This window comes from Pogoniulus pusillus, chromosome Z (genome assembly GCF_015220805.1).
Source record: "Pogoniulus pusillus isolate bPogPus1 chromosome Z, bPogPus1.pri, whole genome shotgun sequence".
NCBI lineage: Eukaryota > Metazoa > Chordata > Aves > Piciformes > Lybiidae > Pogoniulus > Pogoniulus pusillus.
The window spans coordinates 53,655,332-53,675,176 of NC_087309.1; the positions used below are offsets into that span (position 1 = coordinate 53,655,332).

At 42.5% G+C, this 19,845-nt stretch overlaps 1 protein-coding gene across 4 annotated transcripts in view; it reads left to right on the forward strand.

The window, feature by feature from the left end:
* DOCK8 (dedicator of cytokinesis 8) overlaps positions 1-19,845 on the forward strand; it is an 83,080-nt gene that overhangs the window by 42,034 nt on the left and 21,201 nt on the right. For all 4 annotated transcript variants that reach the window (XM_064176403.1, XM_064176407.1, XM_064176404.1 and 1 more), the window contains 9 exons: positions 1,869-1,982; positions 5,592-5,747; positions 8,934-9,073; positions 10,228-10,397; positions 11,688-11,830; positions 12,497-12,679; positions 13,425-13,560; positions 14,127-14,214; positions 17,529-17,625. In XM_064176403.1, coding sequence (XP_064032473.1) covers positions 1,869-1,982; positions 5,592-5,747; positions 8,934-9,073; positions 10,228-10,397; positions 11,688-11,830; positions 12,497-12,679; positions 13,425-13,560; positions 14,127-14,214; positions 17,529-17,625 — 1,227 coding nt within the window. The remainder of the gene's footprint in view (positions 1-1,868; positions 1,983-5,591; positions 5,748-8,933; positions 9,074-10,227; positions 10,398-11,687; positions 11,831-12,496; positions 12,680-13,424; positions 13,561-14,126; positions 14,215-17,528; positions 17,626-19,845) is intronic.

Genomic DNA, 19,845 nt, shown 5'->3' on the forward strand with positions numbered 1-19,845 from the left:
GTTGAGGTGCTGGAACATGTCCAGAGAAGGGCAACAGAGCTGGTGAGGGGCCTGGAGCACAAATCCTATGAGGAGAGGTTGAGAGAGCTGGGCCTGTTTAGCCTGGAGAAGAGGAGGCTCAGGGGTGATCTTATTACTGTCTACAACTACCTGAAAGGGCATTGTAGCCAGGTGGGGGGTGGCCTCTTCTCCCAGGCAACCAGCAACAGAACAAGGGGACACAGTCTCAAGTTGTGCCAGGGTAGGTATAGGCTGGATATTAGGAAGAAGTTCTTCACAGAGAGAGTGATTGGCATTGGAATGGGCTGCCCAGGGAGGTGGTGGAGGCACCGTCCCTGGGGGTCTTCAAGAAAAGCCTGGATGAGGCACTCAGTGCCATGGTCTAGTTGATTGGATAGGGCTGGGTGCTAGGTTGGACTGGATGATCTTGGAGGTCTCTTCCAACCTGGTTGATTCTATGATTCTATGTGTGTCTGCTTTTCAAATCCAAACAGTAACAATCTGTATTTCAGTACTGGGTTGAACATGTCAGATTGCCCTGGTAATTTGCATTAATATATCTGGCATGTTCTCATAGAATCAAAGAAACATTCAGGTCGGAAAAGACCCTTAGGATCATCAAGTCCAAACACACGATAACCCTACTCTACAAAGTGTACCCCTAAACCATATCCCCAAGCACCACATCTGAATCACCTTTAAACACATGCAGGATTGGATGTGCCCCCCTTGGGCAGCCCATTCCAGTGCTTGACCACCCTTTTTGTGGAAATTGTTTTCCTGATGTCCAGTCTAAACTTACCCAGTTCAAATTTGAGCCAAGCCTATTCAGTAAGATAACAAGGCTCATTTTTTTTCTTCCAACTAGAAGAATGTTTTACTGGGTAAATTCCAGATTACAGGAGATATTTAGATATATATATACATACACACAGAGTATATATATTTGTGAACAGCAACAAAAATTTTTAGAAATGAAAAATTAAATTATAACCACCCTGAGGGAGCTGCACATCTGTTCTCATTAGTCAGGAGTAGGGGCAACATTTTTCAGTCTCATCTCCTGTCAGTCTTCAGTGAACACACCTGAGAGCTCCTGAGTATTAATTGTGTGCAGATCCTTCAGGCACCTCTGCAAATTCCTCTTGGTGAATTACACAGGCTACTGAAATTGTACAATTTAAATTGTGTGTACAGTGTAGCTGTAGCCGTATTTTAGTGGGCACAGACACTTCTTTGCCACTTTTGCTTAGGGGCTGCATGTCTGTGGTAATCAAGGCACTTCTAAATGTGCAAAAGCTTAGCTGCTGCATGGTAAAACCCATGGATTTATCTTATCAGTAATTTTTTACTATCAGTTTTACACTTCATACTTCTAAACAAAACACTTGCCATTCCATCAGCAAAGGCAGTTCAGATTTCTATGAATATTTTAAAGCAGCATTTGTGTTTTAAATCAGCGTTCTCTAGTGTTAAAGATTCCATTTAAAAAAAAAGAGTGGGGAGATGGGGAAAGACATGTAGAGGAGGGCAGCTCACAGTAAATTAAGAACAGGTCACAAATTGCATTTCATTTTTGTCAGCCCAAAAGTTTGCATAGATAAACTTGTTCAATTATTGTCTAACATTTCTCTATGAAAGGTTTCAACAATGGTTGAAATAATTTACATGAGTGATTCTGTATAACTGTAATGGTATCCCATAAGTTAGAAAACGAAAACAATATTGCCTGGTATGTTCCATTAATTCATTCTGGGAACTGTTCCCTACATTGTTGCTTAATGATTCTAAAAAGTCTTCCACTTCTGTATAAATTTTATAAATTGTAGTTGCGGTTTTTAAATAATTTTCCCCCTTTTCTTTTAAAGGAAAGTGAGCAAGCAGAAAAAATGAATATCAGCCTGGCATTTTTCTTATATGATCTTCTTTCTTTAATGGACCGAGGATTTGTGTTTAATCTCATCAAACATTACTGTAATCAGGTAGGCACTGTGCGTGGTTGGGACTGCCTTTGTTGTGTAAGCAGTCCAGTGTCCTGTTCAGATTCATTTATTCATGAGGATCCTTTGAGCTGTGTTAAAGGGTGAGGTAAATTCTCTTATTTTCTATTACATATGCAGAGACTGTAATTCTCTTTTGATTTGTGGTCAGCAGAAAAAAAATGAGTGGAGGTTAGGAGTCTTGTGGAAATTTCCTAACTTTCACAGCTGCAGGACATCCATGAAGCCACTTCTCTTTCTGTTTTTATTCTTCAGGAGCAGGGCCTGCTGGTCATACAGTGAGCAGCATTTGAACTCTGACTCTTCCAGTGCAGGTTTAATTTAAATGACACATCTCTGTCTTCTTGCTTTACAAGCCTCTCAGCGTTAAAAACAAATTAAGATGTAGGGTGTTATGAAGTCATTTGTAGCTGAATGGGAAAGTTGTGACATGACACACCTGCTGCAGTTTTTCTACCAGAGAAAGGCCCTCAGTCAATTGATGGTAGGTGGGAGGAGACAAGGAAGCCAGCTTGGTTTCCTACACTATGTGCAGTACACTACTGATGTTGTTGATAAGAAGGGAAGCAACAAGGCCATCGGTGTTCTGTGTTGCCTAAAAGAACTTCTTATGGGTTTGCCACAGATTCAGCAGAGTTTGGTTTAGTTTGATTTTAATCATTTTGCTGTGCAAAAAGGAAAACAAGAATTGTATATTTTCCTTTGGGAGTTAAAAATTCACAACCCTAGACTGTAACCATCTCTCTGTTCTGCCCTGGTGAGGCCACACCTGGAGTACTGTGTCCAGTTTTGGGCTCCCCAGTTCAAGAGGCACAAGGATATACTACAGAGTGTTAAACAGGGGACCACAAGGATGATTAAGGAACTGGAGCATCTCTTTCACAAGGAAGGGCTGAGAGACCTAGGCTTCTTTACCCCAGAAAAGGGAAGGATGAGAGCAAATGTTATGAATGCTTATAAATACCTAGCACAGGTTGAGTTGAACATGCTGCTGCTATTCATACCATACTGCAGTCATGCCAGCTTAAAAAATGAAAGTACTGGCTGGAGCACAGTATTATCAAGCTTAAAGTTCAGACTGTAACATGGGAGCCTTCCTGTTCCAGTTGGTTCTTCTGGGTTTCAGGTTCTTGCTGTTATCTTTTCCACTGGGACGACAGTGGGATGAGGAGGGATGGTGTATTGGAAATTAATAATTGGTTATGAATTGTGAATATTGTTTTCTGCATTAATAGTAACTTTTATTATTAATATTCAAAATTTGGGAAAATTCCCTGAGATTCTTTGGGTTTTCAGTCAACAGGAAGTAATTGCACAGAATTAAACAGTTTCAACAATCAGAACTTGGAAAAAAGTAGCACAAGACCAGGAAAAATTTTAACTATGCATATGGAGTCCTGGAATTCACTCCAGCATAGGTACTTACAATGCTTTCTGGTCCCTGAGTAAGTCTCCTGTATCAAAGATGCTTTCAAACTCACCATAATGATCCTGGGGTAAAATACAAAATATTCCAGGCAGAAGGAGAATAACTGAGTTGCTGCTAAGCTGGTGGGTGCCAGCTGCATACACATGGCTGCATTGATTCCCAGTTAACAAGCCACGAATGGCAGAAAGGCAGAGGCTCAGTGTAGAAAGGCTGAATGGAGAAAGGTGTGGTTTCTAAATCATCCTCCTTTACATACTTCATTTTTAAAATGAAACTGGCCAATAGGCACTAGCACCATTGTTCTGGCCAATGGATTCAAATCTTCATGCCTAGTTTGACCATGCAGGCAGGTTGAAGGGCAGCACAAGACACCTGAGACATAGTGCTGAGCTTTGCTCATCTGACTCAGCTTCCCAGACCTGCAACAGAAGGTGGAAAGCAAGGGCTAAACCAGCCTGGCAGGATTTATGCCCTACCAGATGTTGTGGAGGCAGGGAATTAATGTGCCCAAGAAAATACATAAAAATAGAATGATTTTATTTTCCTGAAACCCTGCCCCCAAAGCTATATACAGAAATTAATTTAGTTTAGCAGGCTCAGCTTACAAAGGATGCTGTAGATAAATTTGGCTATTTTAGAAGTCAGGAAATGGAAAAGGTTAAGCTATAAACACAGCTTACCCTCACGATCAGTCAGGCTGAGCAGAAAGCCTTAGGTACGGATGTGAGCAAGCCTGGATCCTTTCTGCAGGGGCAGCCTGTAACATTACTGGTGACATCCTATAAAGATCCACACTACAGAAGTCTGAGGCAAGTCACAGAGCGCCAAACTCAAAAGTGTGTCCAACACTTCTTCCTGCATGGGATGGTTGAGGGATGAGGCTGCTCTCACAATGGGAGGGGGAGAGCCAAAATTGCTAGGGTTCTCCTGTCTGGCAGACAGCAATTAGTTTACTGAATAGGGTCTAAGAGAGAGAGAGGTCCATGTGCTTGCCGGTTCACTCCCTTTCAAAAGGATATCTGGGGCCTGTTAAGCTTGCACTAAAGAGTGCCAAGTGGGAGAGCTGTCCAGAGCAGGGATGGTCCAGTCCCTCAGGAGCTTGTCCTTTAGGGGACTCTCTGCAGGAACTATCACAGCAGGGAGCCTCAAGGCGGGAAGCACCCAAGGCAGGAAAACACTCTAGTTTATGCCTTCTCCCCTAGACAAAGTGTAGATTTACCAGTTCCTAGGCACGAAAAACACAGCCAGTCACCAGCGCAATTTCAGCACAGGCATCTGCACAGGTCCCCCCCTGTGCTGGAAGGACCCTTTGCTCCTCCCCTTCAAGCATGCAGGGCAGTAGGGGGGAAACAGGTTTTTCACACCTTTCCTCTCCCAGTGAAACCATGGAGTGAGAGGAATTTGGGGTATCCAGGACACCAAGACAGATGGGGGAGTGGTGTCCTGGCTTGGGCTTTTGGCTCTCTGTTGCTTCTGCTTGCTGCTACTTAGCATAGTGCTTTTTCTGCAAATTGGATAAAATAATTATGCATTTTGTACTAGTAAACTCTTATCTGCTTTTTTTTGGGCCTATCCCAAGTTTTTGTCTTTTCCCTCTGTGTTGGAAAAACAGACAGGTTAACTCACTGCTTCAGTTTGACCTGTTTTGTTCTGATTCAAACCGTTAAAATAGCTAAAGGGCAGAGGTCAAGAGAATGAGACTGAGCTCTTTTCTGTGGTGCCCAATGATAGCACAAGGGCTGGGTACAAACCAGAACACATGAGGCTTCACTGAAACATAAGGGAAAACTTCTTTACTTTGACAGTATCAGAGCACTGGAACAGTCTACCCAGAGAGGCTGTGGAGCCTCCTCCTCTCTGGAGAATTCCAGAACCCTTCTGGACACAATTCTTTGTGGCCTGATCTAGGCATGCCTGTGTTAGCAGGGAAGTTGGTGTAGAAATTAGCCAGAAAACTACTTGCCCATCCTCAGTCTCTAGGTCTCTTCATAACCCCCTATAATTCTGTAATTCTCTGGTGGAAATCAGTTAGGTACAGGGAACCAGTGAGTTTTTTAATTTATGCTGGGCTACTTGTCTATTTCTGTTTCAGGAAGGAGGATATTTCACTGCTTGGTAATTTAAATAGTACATCCTCATCACATTTTGGTCTACTTTTCTAGCTCTCCAACAAGTTGAATTCACTTGCCATTCTGATTTCCATGAGACTGGAGTTCCTGAGAATTCTCTGCAGCCATGAGCATTACCTCAATCTGAACCTCTTCTTCATGACTTCTGCATCTGCTCCAGCATCCCCGTCACCCTCCTTATCCTCTCAGGTAGGCATCCATTAGATGATATTGCATGAATATCACACGACACACACTCCTGTTGCTCTGTAGTCAGATACTTAAGCTGGAATTAGCCACTTAGATCATGGAGAGCAGCTCCCCTCATGAAAAAATAGGGGCAGGACAATAAAGACTAAGAGTACTACTGCAAAACTGCATCCCTGTGAGTTAAACTTCACATAACACAGGTATGTGCCCCTCTCGAAGCATGCAAACAGAGGATGACTGACTTAAGTCATACATGGTCTGAAAGGTAATTGACAGGTTCACCTATATCTCATCTATCCTACATACTCAATATCTCTTTTAGAAACATATGGCATAGAGCAGTGCACAGAGTAGAGTACTTTCTGTGTGTTTGCTTTCTGGATGAACTTGTTCTGCAAGTGAATGTAGATGCTGTGATTATGTAAGTTAGTGACAAAAACATTGCCATTTTCAGTAGCCTGGAATCATGAATTTCTGTTGAACCTTAGTATTTTTCAGAGAAGGATCACCATGCTTTCCTTTTCAAATAGCAACATGCTTTATTTTGGGTTCTTCCCCTTGCCAGTGCTACAGATGATGCTATGACTGTCGAGGATTTTTCTGGTTTTTTTTCCCTTTTATTTGAAATGTATGATCTTTTGGTATGGAAACTCTAAATATCAGACCTTTTTTTCTCTTAGAATGCTCTTCCTTGGAACTTCTTATTTCTCCCAAGATTTCATTCCCAGTACATGCACATTTTTCTAGACTTGACTTGCTACTGACATAGTTTTAGACTTCCTGAACATCAGAGTCTTTCCTCTGTCATCCTAGGCACGGAACTCACAAACACATTCAATAAGGAAATTGTTATCGGGCACACTACATACTGTTTTGCCAGTCCTATGCTCTTTTCCTCTGTGTTCTACTTAGATGGCATCTTGCTTTTACCGTAAAGCACAACCCTTAATAAAGGGTACTACCATGTCTGTTTTCCCCCTCAGTGGTCTTACAGAGGGCAGGACTGGGATGAAGCAATTCAATTCAATGGAAAGGAATTAAGATAGAATGGTAGAAGGTACAAAAGCACTCTGACTAAAAGAGCAGTTCAGATTCACAGCTTTTTCAAGTGTTGTTATCAAAAAACCGTTTGAAAGCTAAAATGAGCTGCGTTTTGTACCTCAAATGTTCTTCCGGGTCAATAGTAGTAAATGCTATTTTCTTGCAGGTTTTTGTGGCTTTAAAATCGAAGTATGAAAGTCTTAGAATCAGATTTCCTATTAGTTTTGCTTAATGATAATCATGAATACCAAAGAACTAGAAGTGAGATTCTTCTCCCTCTCTGGAGATATTTGAAACCCGCCTGGATGTGTTTCTGCGTGATCTGGTATAGGTGATCCTGCTCTGGCAGGGGGAGGTTGGACTAGATGATCTTTCAAAGGCTCTTCTAGCCCCTGACATTCTGTGGTTCTGTGTGATTCTGCCTCTGGGAAAAAAAGAAGTCAGCACACCCCTTGCAACTAGTTCTACAGAATCACAGAATTAACCAGGTTAGAAAAGACCTTCGAGATTGAGTCCAGTCTATCACCTAACCCTTCTAATTAACTAAACCGTGGCACTAAGTGCTTCATCCAGCCTGCTTTTAAACACCTCCAGGGATAGTGACTCCACCACCTCCCCAGGCAGCCCATTCCGGTGAGGTATCCGCTGAGCCTCCACTTCTCCAGGCTGAACAACCCCAGCTCCATCAGCCACTCCTTGTAAGGCCTGTGCTCCAGCCCCCTCACCAGCCTTGTCAGATTTGGACAGACACCAGTTTAGTAATCCTCCAAAGCAACATCATCATTTTTTTTTTCTCCTTTAGGAGTAACCTATGAAGTGCAACCTGTGCAAATCATGAGGCTTTCATGGGCCTTGGATGATTTAATATATTAGATAACCACCCTTGCAGTAATTTTGACCTGTTTGCAGAAGAGCTACCCAGATGGAGTTAGATTTTTAGTGAGAAATGTGGCCATGTGAATAAATCTTTGGGAATGCTTGGGAGAGAAGCCAAATTCATGTAATGAGTGCTCCACACTTTCCACACAAACAGTACAGCCAATGCCTGTCTGCTTGAGATGGAAATGGAAGTGGGCTTAAGTACATAGATACAAAGTATGGAGCTGCTCAGACACATGAGTATTCATTTGACCCAGTATACTAGAAGACAGATGGTACACTGTGATAGGCTGCCACCTTATGTGTTTGTTTTCTGGGACTATTCCCAGGTGACTAATGAAAATACTGGGAAAAAAAATAAAAGTAAAATTTGAACTCATAAACTCTAATCTGGGGAGATGAGTGTAAGACTTTTGCTTACCTTATTAGGGGACAGAAACATTCCAGGTGACCTTTGGCACAGACCTATGATCCTAGAAGGTAAGCAGTTCACAACATATACATAGCAGCAGCTTGGCCTGGCTCTGTATCACTCATAGCCATAAGTTCCAGCAATATGAAGGCTGCTCTAGATTGTCAGCTGCCAGCAAGCTCAGCCAAGGATTTCCATGGTGAAAGGAAACACTGTTCCCATGTCATCCCTGACCTTACTTCCACACTAAGACATCATGGATGCTGAAGAAGGTACAGTGCACAGCTTCTCGTACCATGATCTCTCTTGCTGTCCAATGTCCGATGGCTGCTCATCTGCAGTATGAGCAATGATTTGCCATTGGAATGGGCTGCCCAGGGAGGTGGTGGAGTTGCTGTCCCTGGAGGTGTTCAAGAAAAGCCTGGATGAGGCACTTAGTGCCACGGTCTAGTTGATTGGACAGGGCTGGGTGGTAGGTTAGACTGGATGATCTTGGAGGTCTCTTCCACCCTGGTTGATTCTATGTAAAGAGTTGTAAACACAAAGAAAATTCTTTTTATCCTGTCCAAACTAATGAACACGGGGAAGGAATTTTGCATCTCAAAACTGTCAAATGAGTGGCTCACACAAACTGAAAAAGATGAGACTGCATCCTACTAAGAAGTTCATTAGAAATTAGGTGCATTTTATTTCACACTCAGATGTTTTCCTCCAAAATGTGCAACCTTGTTTCAAAGCCTGTACTTTTCTTCTGTTAGACATTTTCCATTAGCTACGTAGACTATGACTAAAACCTCTATAAGAAGCTTTTCTTTCTGTTATCATTTTTTAACATTTATATTATACTTCTGCAGAACTCAAGCTCCTGCTCTAGTTTCCAGGACCAGAAAATTGCTGGAATGTTTGACCTCTCAGCCGAATACCGTCAGCAGCACTTTCTGACTGGCTTACTTTTCACTGAATTGGCAGCAGCACTGGACGCAGACAGTGACGGGTGGGTATTGCAATCTGCAGATTTTAGAATGACATTGAGTCACACTATTACTCTTGGCAAGGTCATAGTTTGGTTCCAGAGTGGTCCTGTTTCCTCCACTCTTTTCAGTGAGTCATTCCATAACAAAGCAATCATCCAGTCAGTGTTCTATTTGCAGTATGTTGATCCTAGTGAACAAAAATATACTATTTGTCATGAAAGTGTTGGCTTAACATTTCACTGAATCACAGATTCACAGAATTAATCAGATTAGAAAAGACCTTCAAGATCGTCGAGTCCAAATCATCACTTAACACCTTCTAATTAACTAAACCATGGCACCAAGTGCCTCATCTCATCCTGTCTCCTTTTAAACACCTCCAGGGATGGTGACTCCTCCACCTCCCTGGGCAGCCCATTCCAATGGCAAATCACTCTTTCTGTGAAGAACTTCTTCCTGACATCCAGCCTAAACCTGCCCTGGCACAGCTTGAGACTGTGTCCTCTTGTTCTGTCACTGGTTGCCTGGCAGAAGAGACAAACTCCCACCTGGCTGCAACTTCCTTTCAGTTTCTCTTCTCTCTAAACCACCTCTGCATTTGTCTGACCTTAAGAATGTAGCTCAGTTTTGACTAGAGTCTGATGCTTTTCTTTAAGCGCCCCTCTTCAGCATATCAAATCTTTACAGGAAGTCTGAAAAACTTGAATGCTCTTTGATTATGTGGCTTGGAGATATGAGACTAGTCTCTGCTAAGAATGGAAGATATTATCTGAGAATTGGTTGGTCATTTCTCCCAGGCAACCAGCAATAGAACAAGGGGACACCATCTGCAGTTGTACTGGGGGAGGTATAGGCTGGATGTTGGGGGGAAGTTCTTCACAGAGAGAGTGATTTGCCATTGGAATGGGCTGCCCAGGGAGGTGGAGGAGTCACCGTCCCTGGAGGTGTTCAAAAAAAGACTGGATGAGGCACTTAGTGCCATGGTCTAGTTGACTGGCTAGGGCTGGGTGCTAGGTTGGACTGGATGATTTTGGAGGCCTCTTCCAATCTGGTTGATTCAATGATTCTGTGATTAATTTGTTTCTTCACCTCCACTCTATTTCTTAAATCTTTGATACATAAATACTTTGCCTGACCCGTTAACGGAGTTCATAGATGGTTTTTGTGTTAACAGGATTAGCAAGGTGCAAAGAAAAGCTGTCAGTGCTATCCTTAGCCTGCTGAGTTCCCATGACCTAGACCCACGTTGCGCCAAAAAAGAGGTGAAGATTAAAATTGCAGCTCTCTACCTCCCTTTGGTTGGTATAATTTTGGATTCACTGCCACAACTTCATGATTTTACAAGTAAGACTTTTTTCCCTCTGTATTTTTCAGCTTCTTAGAGTGACTTCTCTAAAAAACCCTGTCAAACATAAAAAAGATTGTGTAAAGCCCAGAAACTCTCCACAGTCTTGTAAGGTTGAGTATTTCTTTATGTAGAAGTAAACTAGACAGGAAAAACTTCAGTAACCTCACTTCATGACTGTATGAGATGTATCCTTAAGTACTCCTGCCTATCTCTTACTGTAAGCATTGTGATCCTGTAAATAAATCCTGCAAGAAATAGTGAGATATAGAGAGGTTTAACAGACAAAAGGGAAGAAAACAAGAGTGATACTCACGTGGTATTGCATCACAATTAAAGAAATTGAATTGTGTTCTTTTTCTATTGCTCTTCAGTGCTACTAAAATTATGCCAAAATTAATCTCAGGTAAATGAGATGTTTTTATTATCTGATAATTATAGACTTTACATTATCAGGCCATTTAAAACAACATTATCTAAGCTGTTTCCTTGCATTTTTGCTACCTCTGTGTTCATATGATGCCGCTGAAAGTAGCTGTTTCACTTTTTTTTTTGTGAGATGATGGATCTGCTATTTCAAAAACTGCATTTCAATTTTGTGAATAAAATAAAAGGTATAAAGAGGAGAAGCATGCTTTTTTGAAGAATGTAATTTTATCACTGATTCTGGAGATCTTATGCATTTTGGTGTTCGGACAAAAGCTTTAATACTATGAAAGTGTTGTTTAAGACTTCCAGTGTAGTAGGATGAAAACATTTATTATACATGGGTTAATCAGATCTTATCCCATTTTTCTAACTTGTTATTCTTATACTGCAGGGACTAGAAGCATCTAGATGACTAAAATCAGACCTGTTCTTTAGCCAGCAGACTGTACTGAATTAAGTAGTTTGTTCAATATCACAACATCCATATATGGCTTTTGTGTTGGTCTTCTTGCCTGAAATGGAGTGGGACTGGACAGTCCAAAGTGCTTTACATGAAGGACTTGCTTCCTTTTGAATTTCAAAGGCAGCTTCGTTTGCAATTGCCTTTGCTTTTAATTAGGCTTCTCTGAACATATATTTCCCTGGATTTATTTGAACAATTTGTCAGCCTTTGCAAATGGCTGTGATCTGTCGTGCTAATGCTGCACCTCTTTCACTGCTTGGCACATCAGGTAAACCAACAGCCTCAGGGATGGAGGTGCCAATTTTTCTGTTAGGTTACAACCTGAGGGAGGACTGTAACACGTGAGCAACAACACATGAATTGCTTCTGAAGCTCCAAAGGGATGTTTCAAATCTAGTTTCAGATGTTCGCAGTGGAAAGGGGCGTGCAGGAAACCCAGAAGAACGAGAATCTGCTGGTGCAATCAATCAGAATGTGGCCTTAGCCATTGCAGGGAATCAATTCAGCCTCAGGAGCTCTGGAATGTCTCTGGTGTCCCTGGTATGTCCAGCGTTCTGCCGGTTTCCTTTCTTGTGTATGTTTTCCTCTTCTTTGTGTATGTTTTCACCTTTTATACTTTTTTTCCCACAAATAACTACAGACAGCAGAAACTGTGTTCTTGTTTCCTTCAGCCCCAAAGAATGCATCATTTTCCTCCTGTCATCTTAATTGCTCATTTACTCTAAGTTAGTACTCCCACGTGCCTATTGTCATTTCCACATCCAAGTTAGTCCTACAGATGCCACTGTTTCCTCCGCTGCTCTCTAGTCTGTCTCACACGAATCTATGGATCTAGGACTCAAGATAATTTTTATTCTTAGTGTGTCCCTTCACGTTTTTTTTATCTTCTATACAGTTTAGCTCACACAACTGCACGACAAGAGGAGACCAGACAGAGAACCTTTTTCTACAGTATTCTGAGGAAATTAAAATACAAACATCTAGCAAACAGTGCTTTTGTGCTTCTTTCTGTCTTCACATGCTTACACCTGGTGCTGTCAGTAACTATGCACAAATACATTCAAAAAGTATAACTTGGTAGAGATTACATGTACTGAAGTGTAGTGCTGCAGTTAGTTTTCACTCAAGTTTGTCATATTACTTCACCTGAATATCCTCCCTCTCATTTTTCTGCCTTCAGATAACATCCATTTTATCTGTTTCTAGCCCTACAGACAAAATACCACATTAGGTCCTGACACTACTCGCAACCTTTTGATCTGTTTCCTCTGGATCATGAAAAATGCTGATCAGAATCTAATACAGAAATGGATTGCAGACCTTCCATCCATGCAGCTGAATAGGATCTTAGACCTCCTTTTCATTTGTGTCTCATGCTTTGAGTACAAGGTAAGCAAAACATGGCTGACTTGGTTGTCCTGTTTTGGGTTTTTTCCTGACCTTCCATGGAAAATTTATTACTCACAACTTTTCAGTTAGCTCTTGTCTAATCTGGGCTATGAATGGAAAAATTAATTCAGATGAAATGTCTAAAACTAGCTTTCAAGCAAAATGCAGCTTAAACCTTTGAGGAAGTCATATGGAGTTGGCTTGAATTGTTTCAAACAGTTTTCCCTTTCCTAAGGTTCTGAGCAATATTTTTGGTGAGCAATATATTGTCAGCTCCTTTAAGTACTAGACAGAACAATAATGATCACCTTCTAGCCAATAACTGGGACTGGACGTCAGGACTCCCCCTCTCTGACAGGGTATCACAGTATCATCAAGGTTGGAAGAGACCTCACAGATCATCAAGTCCAACCCTTTACCACAGAGCTCAAAGCTAGACCATGGCACCAAGTGCCATGTCCAACCTTGCCTTGAACTGCCCCAGGGACGGCGAAATGGATCAAATAACCTTCTCTCTGAAGATTAGTATTTATTTCTTTAGCTCTGAGCAATATATTTGTGATTTTGAGCACTGCAGGTACCATTTCTTTCCACTTCTTCAACATTTAATTAGCCTTTATATATTAGTCATATTAATTGCTTTCTTCCCCCTCTGCGGGTCTCTCCTATTGTATCTGGTTCTGGAGATGTAGTTTGGACTTACATCCAAAGATGAAGGTACTGATTGCTGTGACTTCACTTTCAGGGCAAACAAAGCTCAGATAAAGTTAGCACACAAGTACTCCAGAAGTCACGAGATGTGAAGGCTCGGTTAGAAGAGGCTTTGCTGAGAGGTGAAGGAGCACGAGGAGAAATGATGAAGCGCTGCAGAATACCAGCTGGTAATTCATACCCCTGTCCCTTCATGTCTTTTGAGAAGATCTCAAAAGGTTGTAGATTGTTAATTGGAATGTATGCACTGTCCCTGGTTTCGTCTTTATATTTTTCATGCAAAATTCTTTACCTTGAAGAGCTTTCTTTGTTTTGCTGTGGACAAAGATATCATTATCTTTTAACTATCCAAGGTGTAGCTTAGGGATGAGCTCTTGCCAGGTGAAGAATAAGACCAACTCCAAAGTTTTAAGACATACAAGAAATTGTGTTATTTTCTAATCAGGAGCTAAGAGATGGTGTCAAAACTATCATAGCAAAAATGATTGTTTCATTTAACAAATGGAATAATCTGTGTCTTGGTCTTTGAAGACATTAAGCAAGCTAATATTCTAAAAATCCTATTTGAAATTGAATGATGGGATGCTGTCTTTTTGCTAGAGCCCTGAGGCTGTGAAGTTGAATGGGTTTAGTTCTGATAGACTGCTACAGGCACGTATCTCTTTCTTTTGGTGAGTTATCAGGCGTTGTGTGTCTCCTTTTGCTTCAATCTCCGTCATGTTTGTTGCACTTCTAGGGAATGATAGATCAGTGGGGCTAAATGAGAACTTACGCTGGAGAAAGGAGCAGACTCACTGGCGGCAGGCAAATGAGAGACAAGATAAGTAAGTCTTTTAATAAATATATATCTCTTTTATTAGAACAAAGCTGTTTGGGGGTTTTATGTTTTGTTCTTTCTCCTAGTATATTTTATTACATAATCAACAGTTTCAATCCTTTCCCTCTTTTGTCAAAGAGAAAAAAATAGAAAATGTTTATGCAGTGGAAGTATGCAACTGTTGTTATGACACAATGAAGAGATACTTGAATGAGAAGATTAAGTAGTTATCTATAGATTTTTCATTTCCTTCTTACTTGCATTATTGTAAACATGCGTTATTGGTACAAGTTGTATCAACTACTCCAAAGAGTACATACGTGTATACAGTATATACAACACACACACAGAGTACTGTGGTTTGTTTTGACACATTAAATCAGCTGAGCTGGGTTTGACATTGCTATGTTAAAACAGAAAACAGTCATGAGCAGGGGAAGCAGGGGCTCCCCTCCCTGAGGGGAGGTTGTAGCCAGGAGGAGGTTGCTCTCTTCTCTCAGGTGGCCAGCACCAGAAGGAGAGGACAGAGCCTCAAGCTACGCCAGGGGAAAATTAGGCTTGAGGTGAGGAGAAAGTTCTTCACTGAGAGAGTCATTGGACACTGGAATGGGCTGCCCGGGGAGGTGGTGCAGTCGCTGTCCCTGGAGCTGTTCAAGGCAGGATTGGATGTGGCACTTGGTGCCATGGTCTAGCCTTGAGCTCTGTGGTAAAGGGTTGGACTTGATGATCTGTGAGGTCTCTTCCGACCTTGGTGATACTGTGATACTGTGAAGATGATTCTGTAGTGAATATTTTTGTTGTTGCACATTTTAAGTTACCATGTCTAAGACCATTTCACCTTATCAGCACTCTGTGGTAGTATTCAAGTCACTGTTCAGGTTTGTGGAAAACTGTATTTTAGGGAATAATTTGTGTTACTAACAGCATTTCTCTGTGGCTTTTGGTAAGTTATTATAGGAGATGGAACTTGTGGATTTTCCCTCAATAAGATGTGTCATATGTTCATAGGTGCTTGACTGAATTTTGACTAAGTGGACCACAATTTATCAGACATAGTGGCCACTAACCAGCTAAGCTGTTGTGAGCTCCTGTAATATCCTTCAGCATGTGTAGATTTAAACTGGGAACACTGGCTTGTGCTGTGTGACAGCTACATTCTAGACTCCCACTCATCCAGGATTATCACATACTTTTTTTTAATGCAAGATTTAGTTTGGAATTCATTCAAATTATGAAAAAATAATCCTTTCACCTTCTGCACTTCGGAAGAACTTCAGATCCTGTGTCGATATTCTTATTTTGGCCTGAAAGTATCTTGCTTTCTCACAGACAATTTCACTGAAATCAGACTTAAATGGTCCTCAAGCAGAAACTCTACAATATCTCTTTATAGTAGTTCAGTTAAACCACTCAAACCAAAATATCTGCTTATGTGACTCTGCATCCTGTCCAGGCCTTTTTGTTTTGCCCAACATTCATCACTGTGGTATATGAGATCTCTGCTCTTACCTGTTTTAGATACCTTTAGTGAATATGAGCCATAAATAAGGTGTCTATGGGTGATCTGCAGCACAGCAGGATTGTGCAGGCTGCCACTCAGCCTCATGTAGCTTGCTGCTTCTTCAGTCCAGCATGTGTTGGGACTGTAGTGGCAGATAGTAACCTGCCTGTGGTGTCAGAGGGGATCCATCCAGTATGGTTAATGTGCAAGGCAATCCTGTTGACAGGAATTGTTCTGTTCTTACTCATCTTTGGTGATCCCTGGCTTGATTAGAACACCAGCCTTTTGACAGAACCTTCTGCTCTTCCTTGCTTTGAGTCATTGTAATTAATAACTATATGGCTGTGTGATGGTTTGGATGTTATCTGCCCCCCCACACTTTTGAAATTGCCCCAGCTAACTCAGAAGGCCTCCAGGAATACAAATGAAGCTATTTATTTACAAGCAGCACAATATACAAGCAGCTATTTACAATATATACAGTTATATACAGAAATATACAAAGGATAAACAATACAGAAGCACAACTCCCCTCCCAAAAGCCTGAGTCCCCAGGAGGGGCTCTCAAACCACCCCAACACCTCCTCTTGCCCTCTCAACCTTACCCCAATCCTGAGAAAAGAATAGAGGTGCAGCCAAGAGGTTAAGAAGGAAGGTTAGTGGCAGTGAGGTTAAGGAGATGTGGCTAGGTCTGAAGACAAAGGCAGAGTGAGTAACAAAATGGAGAATGTTATCTAATGTTTACCCTTCTTGTTCCCAGAACTCTCATCGAGACTGTGAGAGAAGAGACACAACCTTTGCTTACCTTTCATAGCCAATTATCTAGTTCTTTTCACCAAAACATTCTAGCTTGCTTCAAACTAGCACAGGCTGCTCTGACATCTTAGCACTCTCCAGAGTTATCTGGTTGTGCCCAAAATGATGGCTTTTTACTTCTGTGGCTTGAAAAAGACTCTACTGGGCAGAAAAGGCAAGTAAGCGTAGAAGAAAAGCTACAGATTTTTAAGTCATTCAGGAGTGTGATTTTAAGGGTATTGCTCCATCCACAGATATGCACTTTAAGAACTTTGGCCCAAGTCAGAGCTCAAACTTTGGGGAGCAGCTTCTCACCATGCAGTAGCCTTTTTCTGAGCAGTTTAGGATAAAGATCAAAGCCTTCCCTTTGTGTTTCCTGCATAGAAGAAATCTGAAAATATGCTTTTGTTGGGAATAACACTTCTGCTGGGAGCAGGAGATATATGCCTTGACATCACCTTCTGTCATTTATAAATGTTTCCATCCTCTCTTAAATGACATGGGGCACTGCTGTATAGACTCCATAGCTGTTGGACCTACTGCCTCATGTTGTCATCTCAAGAGCCGAATATTTTACTTGCCTATATTAAACACTGCTGCTATACATTGAAGCAATTTACCCTTTGTCCAAGCCTATTGGTTTTATTTCTTCTCTGGAAATATTAGATCATTTACCTTTGCTTCTATTTTTTGTTTTGTTGTACTGCCACAAGTTACACATTAATAAATTACTGAACGTGATAGTGAGAGGAAACGTGCTATTTTGTGCTATTAAGGAAGCAGAAGCTTCTATTTAAACTATGCAGAGGCACATTTTTCAGACACTACCTGAGGGACTTTTGTTCTGTGATATCATCTCTCCTCATCTGTTTGCACAGTTCTTAAGAAACACCTCTGAACACTTACTTGTGTTTATTCTTATGAGATTGTTCAGAACTATATTGTCTGTATTGTGGTTTAAACACCTGGCTATCTCACTCTTGGAGTACTCTCTTGCATGCTTTAATTAGAACTCTGTTTTTCAGGACAAAAGCTGAGCTAGATCAAGAAGCTTTGATCAGTGGAAACCTGGCAACCGAAGCTAACCTGATCATTCTCGATATGCAAGAGAACATCATCCAGGTGGGAATTCCTACCACTTGGTAGGGATCTCTGCTACCTCAAAAACCAGTGGAAGCAAGATTGATTTCTCCTTTTGTTTCTTAGGCAGTACAAAATATTTTAAAGATATTCTGTAGCAAGGGAGTTCACAGAGAGGAACAGCAGAACCTATGACATCAACAGCTGGCTCAAGGGATGGTGCGAGTGGCGGCACTTTGGGTTCTTTGACCACGGGGGAGCTTTTACTGCGCTGGACCTGCTTGATCATGATGGGGTGCAGTTGTCTAGGAGGGGCAGGAGAGTCCTGGCACTGGAGTTGGCAGGGCTCATTAGGCAGGCCTTAAACTAGGTCTGAAGGGGGTGGGTGAGGCAATTACTCTCTCTGAGAAGGAGAGAGTGGCAAGGAAACTAGGGACAATTGGGGAATCAAGAGCCCAGCTGAAGTGCATCTACACCAATGCACGCAGCTTGGGTAACAAGCAGGAGGAACTGGAAGTCCTGGTCCACCAGGGTGACTATGATATAGTTGCCATTTCAGAAACTTGGTGGGATGACAGGCATGACTGGGCTGCTATACTGGGGGGATATAATCTCTTCAGGAGAGATAGGCAAGGGAGAAGAGGAGGAGGGGTGGCCCTGTATATTAGGGAGTCACTCCATGCCACTGAGCTTGAGGTGAGGGACGAAGAGGTTGAGAGCTTGTGGGTTAAAATCAGAGGGAGGACTAACAAATCTGACATCCTGGTTGGAGTCTGTTATAGACCACCCAACCAGGATGAGGAAACAGCTGAGATATTTTACAAACAGTTGGAGGCTGTCTCAAGATCAGATCTTGTCCTTGTGGGTGACTTTAACCTGCCAGATATCTGCTGGGAACTTAATTCAGCAGAGAGGAGACAGTCCAGGAGATTCTAGAGTGCATGGAGGACAGCTTCATGACCCAGCTGTTAAGTGAGCCCACTAGGGGTCAAGCTCAGCTTGACCTGCTGCTCTCCAACAGAGAAGGGCTGGTAGGAGATGTGGCAGTGGGAGGCTGCCTGGGGTGTAGTGATCATGAGATAGTGGAGTTTTCAATATGCAGGGAGGTAGGGAGGCACTACAACAAAACCTACACCTTGGACTTTCAGAGGGCAAACTTCAATTTGCTTAAGAAACTTATTTCCAAAGTCCCCTGGGCAGCAGTCCTTGAGAACAAAGGAGTCCAGGATGGTTGGACCTACTTTAAACAGGAGCTCTTGAAGGCACAGGAGCTGGCAGTTCCCATGTGCCGAAAGATGAGCCGGTGGGGAAGGCGACCAGCCTGGATGAGTAAACAGCTCCTGAAGGAATTGGGGGAGAAAAAGAGGGTGTATCACCTCTGGAAGGAGGGGAAGGCTTCTCCTGACATGTTTAAGGAGGTAGCCAGATTATGCGGGAGAAAAATTAGAGAGGCTAAGGCCCAGCTAGAACTTAGGCTGCCACCTCTGTGAAAGATAACAAAAAGCACTTTTATAAATGTATCAACGCTAAAAAGAAGGGCAATAAGAGCCTCCACTGCTTACTGGACCAGGAGGGGAACACTATAACTGATGACGAAGAAAAGGCTGAGGTCCTGAATGCCTCAGTTTTCAACAGCAAGGAGGGAGGAGGAGGCAAGTGGCCTCTTGAACTGGGAGATGGGGTCAGGGAGCAGTGTGTTGCCCTGGAAATTCATGAAGAATTAGTTCAGGACCTGCTGAGCCACCTGGACACCCACAAGTCCATGGGACCAGATGGGATCCATCCCAGGGTGCTGAGAGAGCTGGCAGCTGAGCTGGCCAAGCCGCTCTCCATCACTTTCCAGCAGTCCTGGCTCACCAGAGAGGTCCCAGGAGACTGGAAAATGGCCAACGTGGTCCCCATCCACAAGAAGGGTCGGATGGAGGAACCTGGGAACTACAGACCTGTCAGCCTGACCTCAGTGCCAGGGAAACTGATGGAGCAGGTTATCTTGGGGGTGATAAGAGCGCACCTGAGGGATGGCAAAGATCTCAGGTCCAGCCAGCATGGGTTTAGGAAGGGCAGATCCTGCCTCTCCAACCTGATCTCCTTCTATGATCAGGTGACCCGCTTGGTGGCTGTGGGGAGGCCTGTGGATGTGGTCTATCTGGACTTCAGCAAGGCCTTTGACACTGCCCCCCACAGCAAACTGCTGGCTAATCTGTCAGCCCATGGCTTGGATGGTAACACTCTGTGCTGGGTTAGGAACTGGCTGGAGGGCCG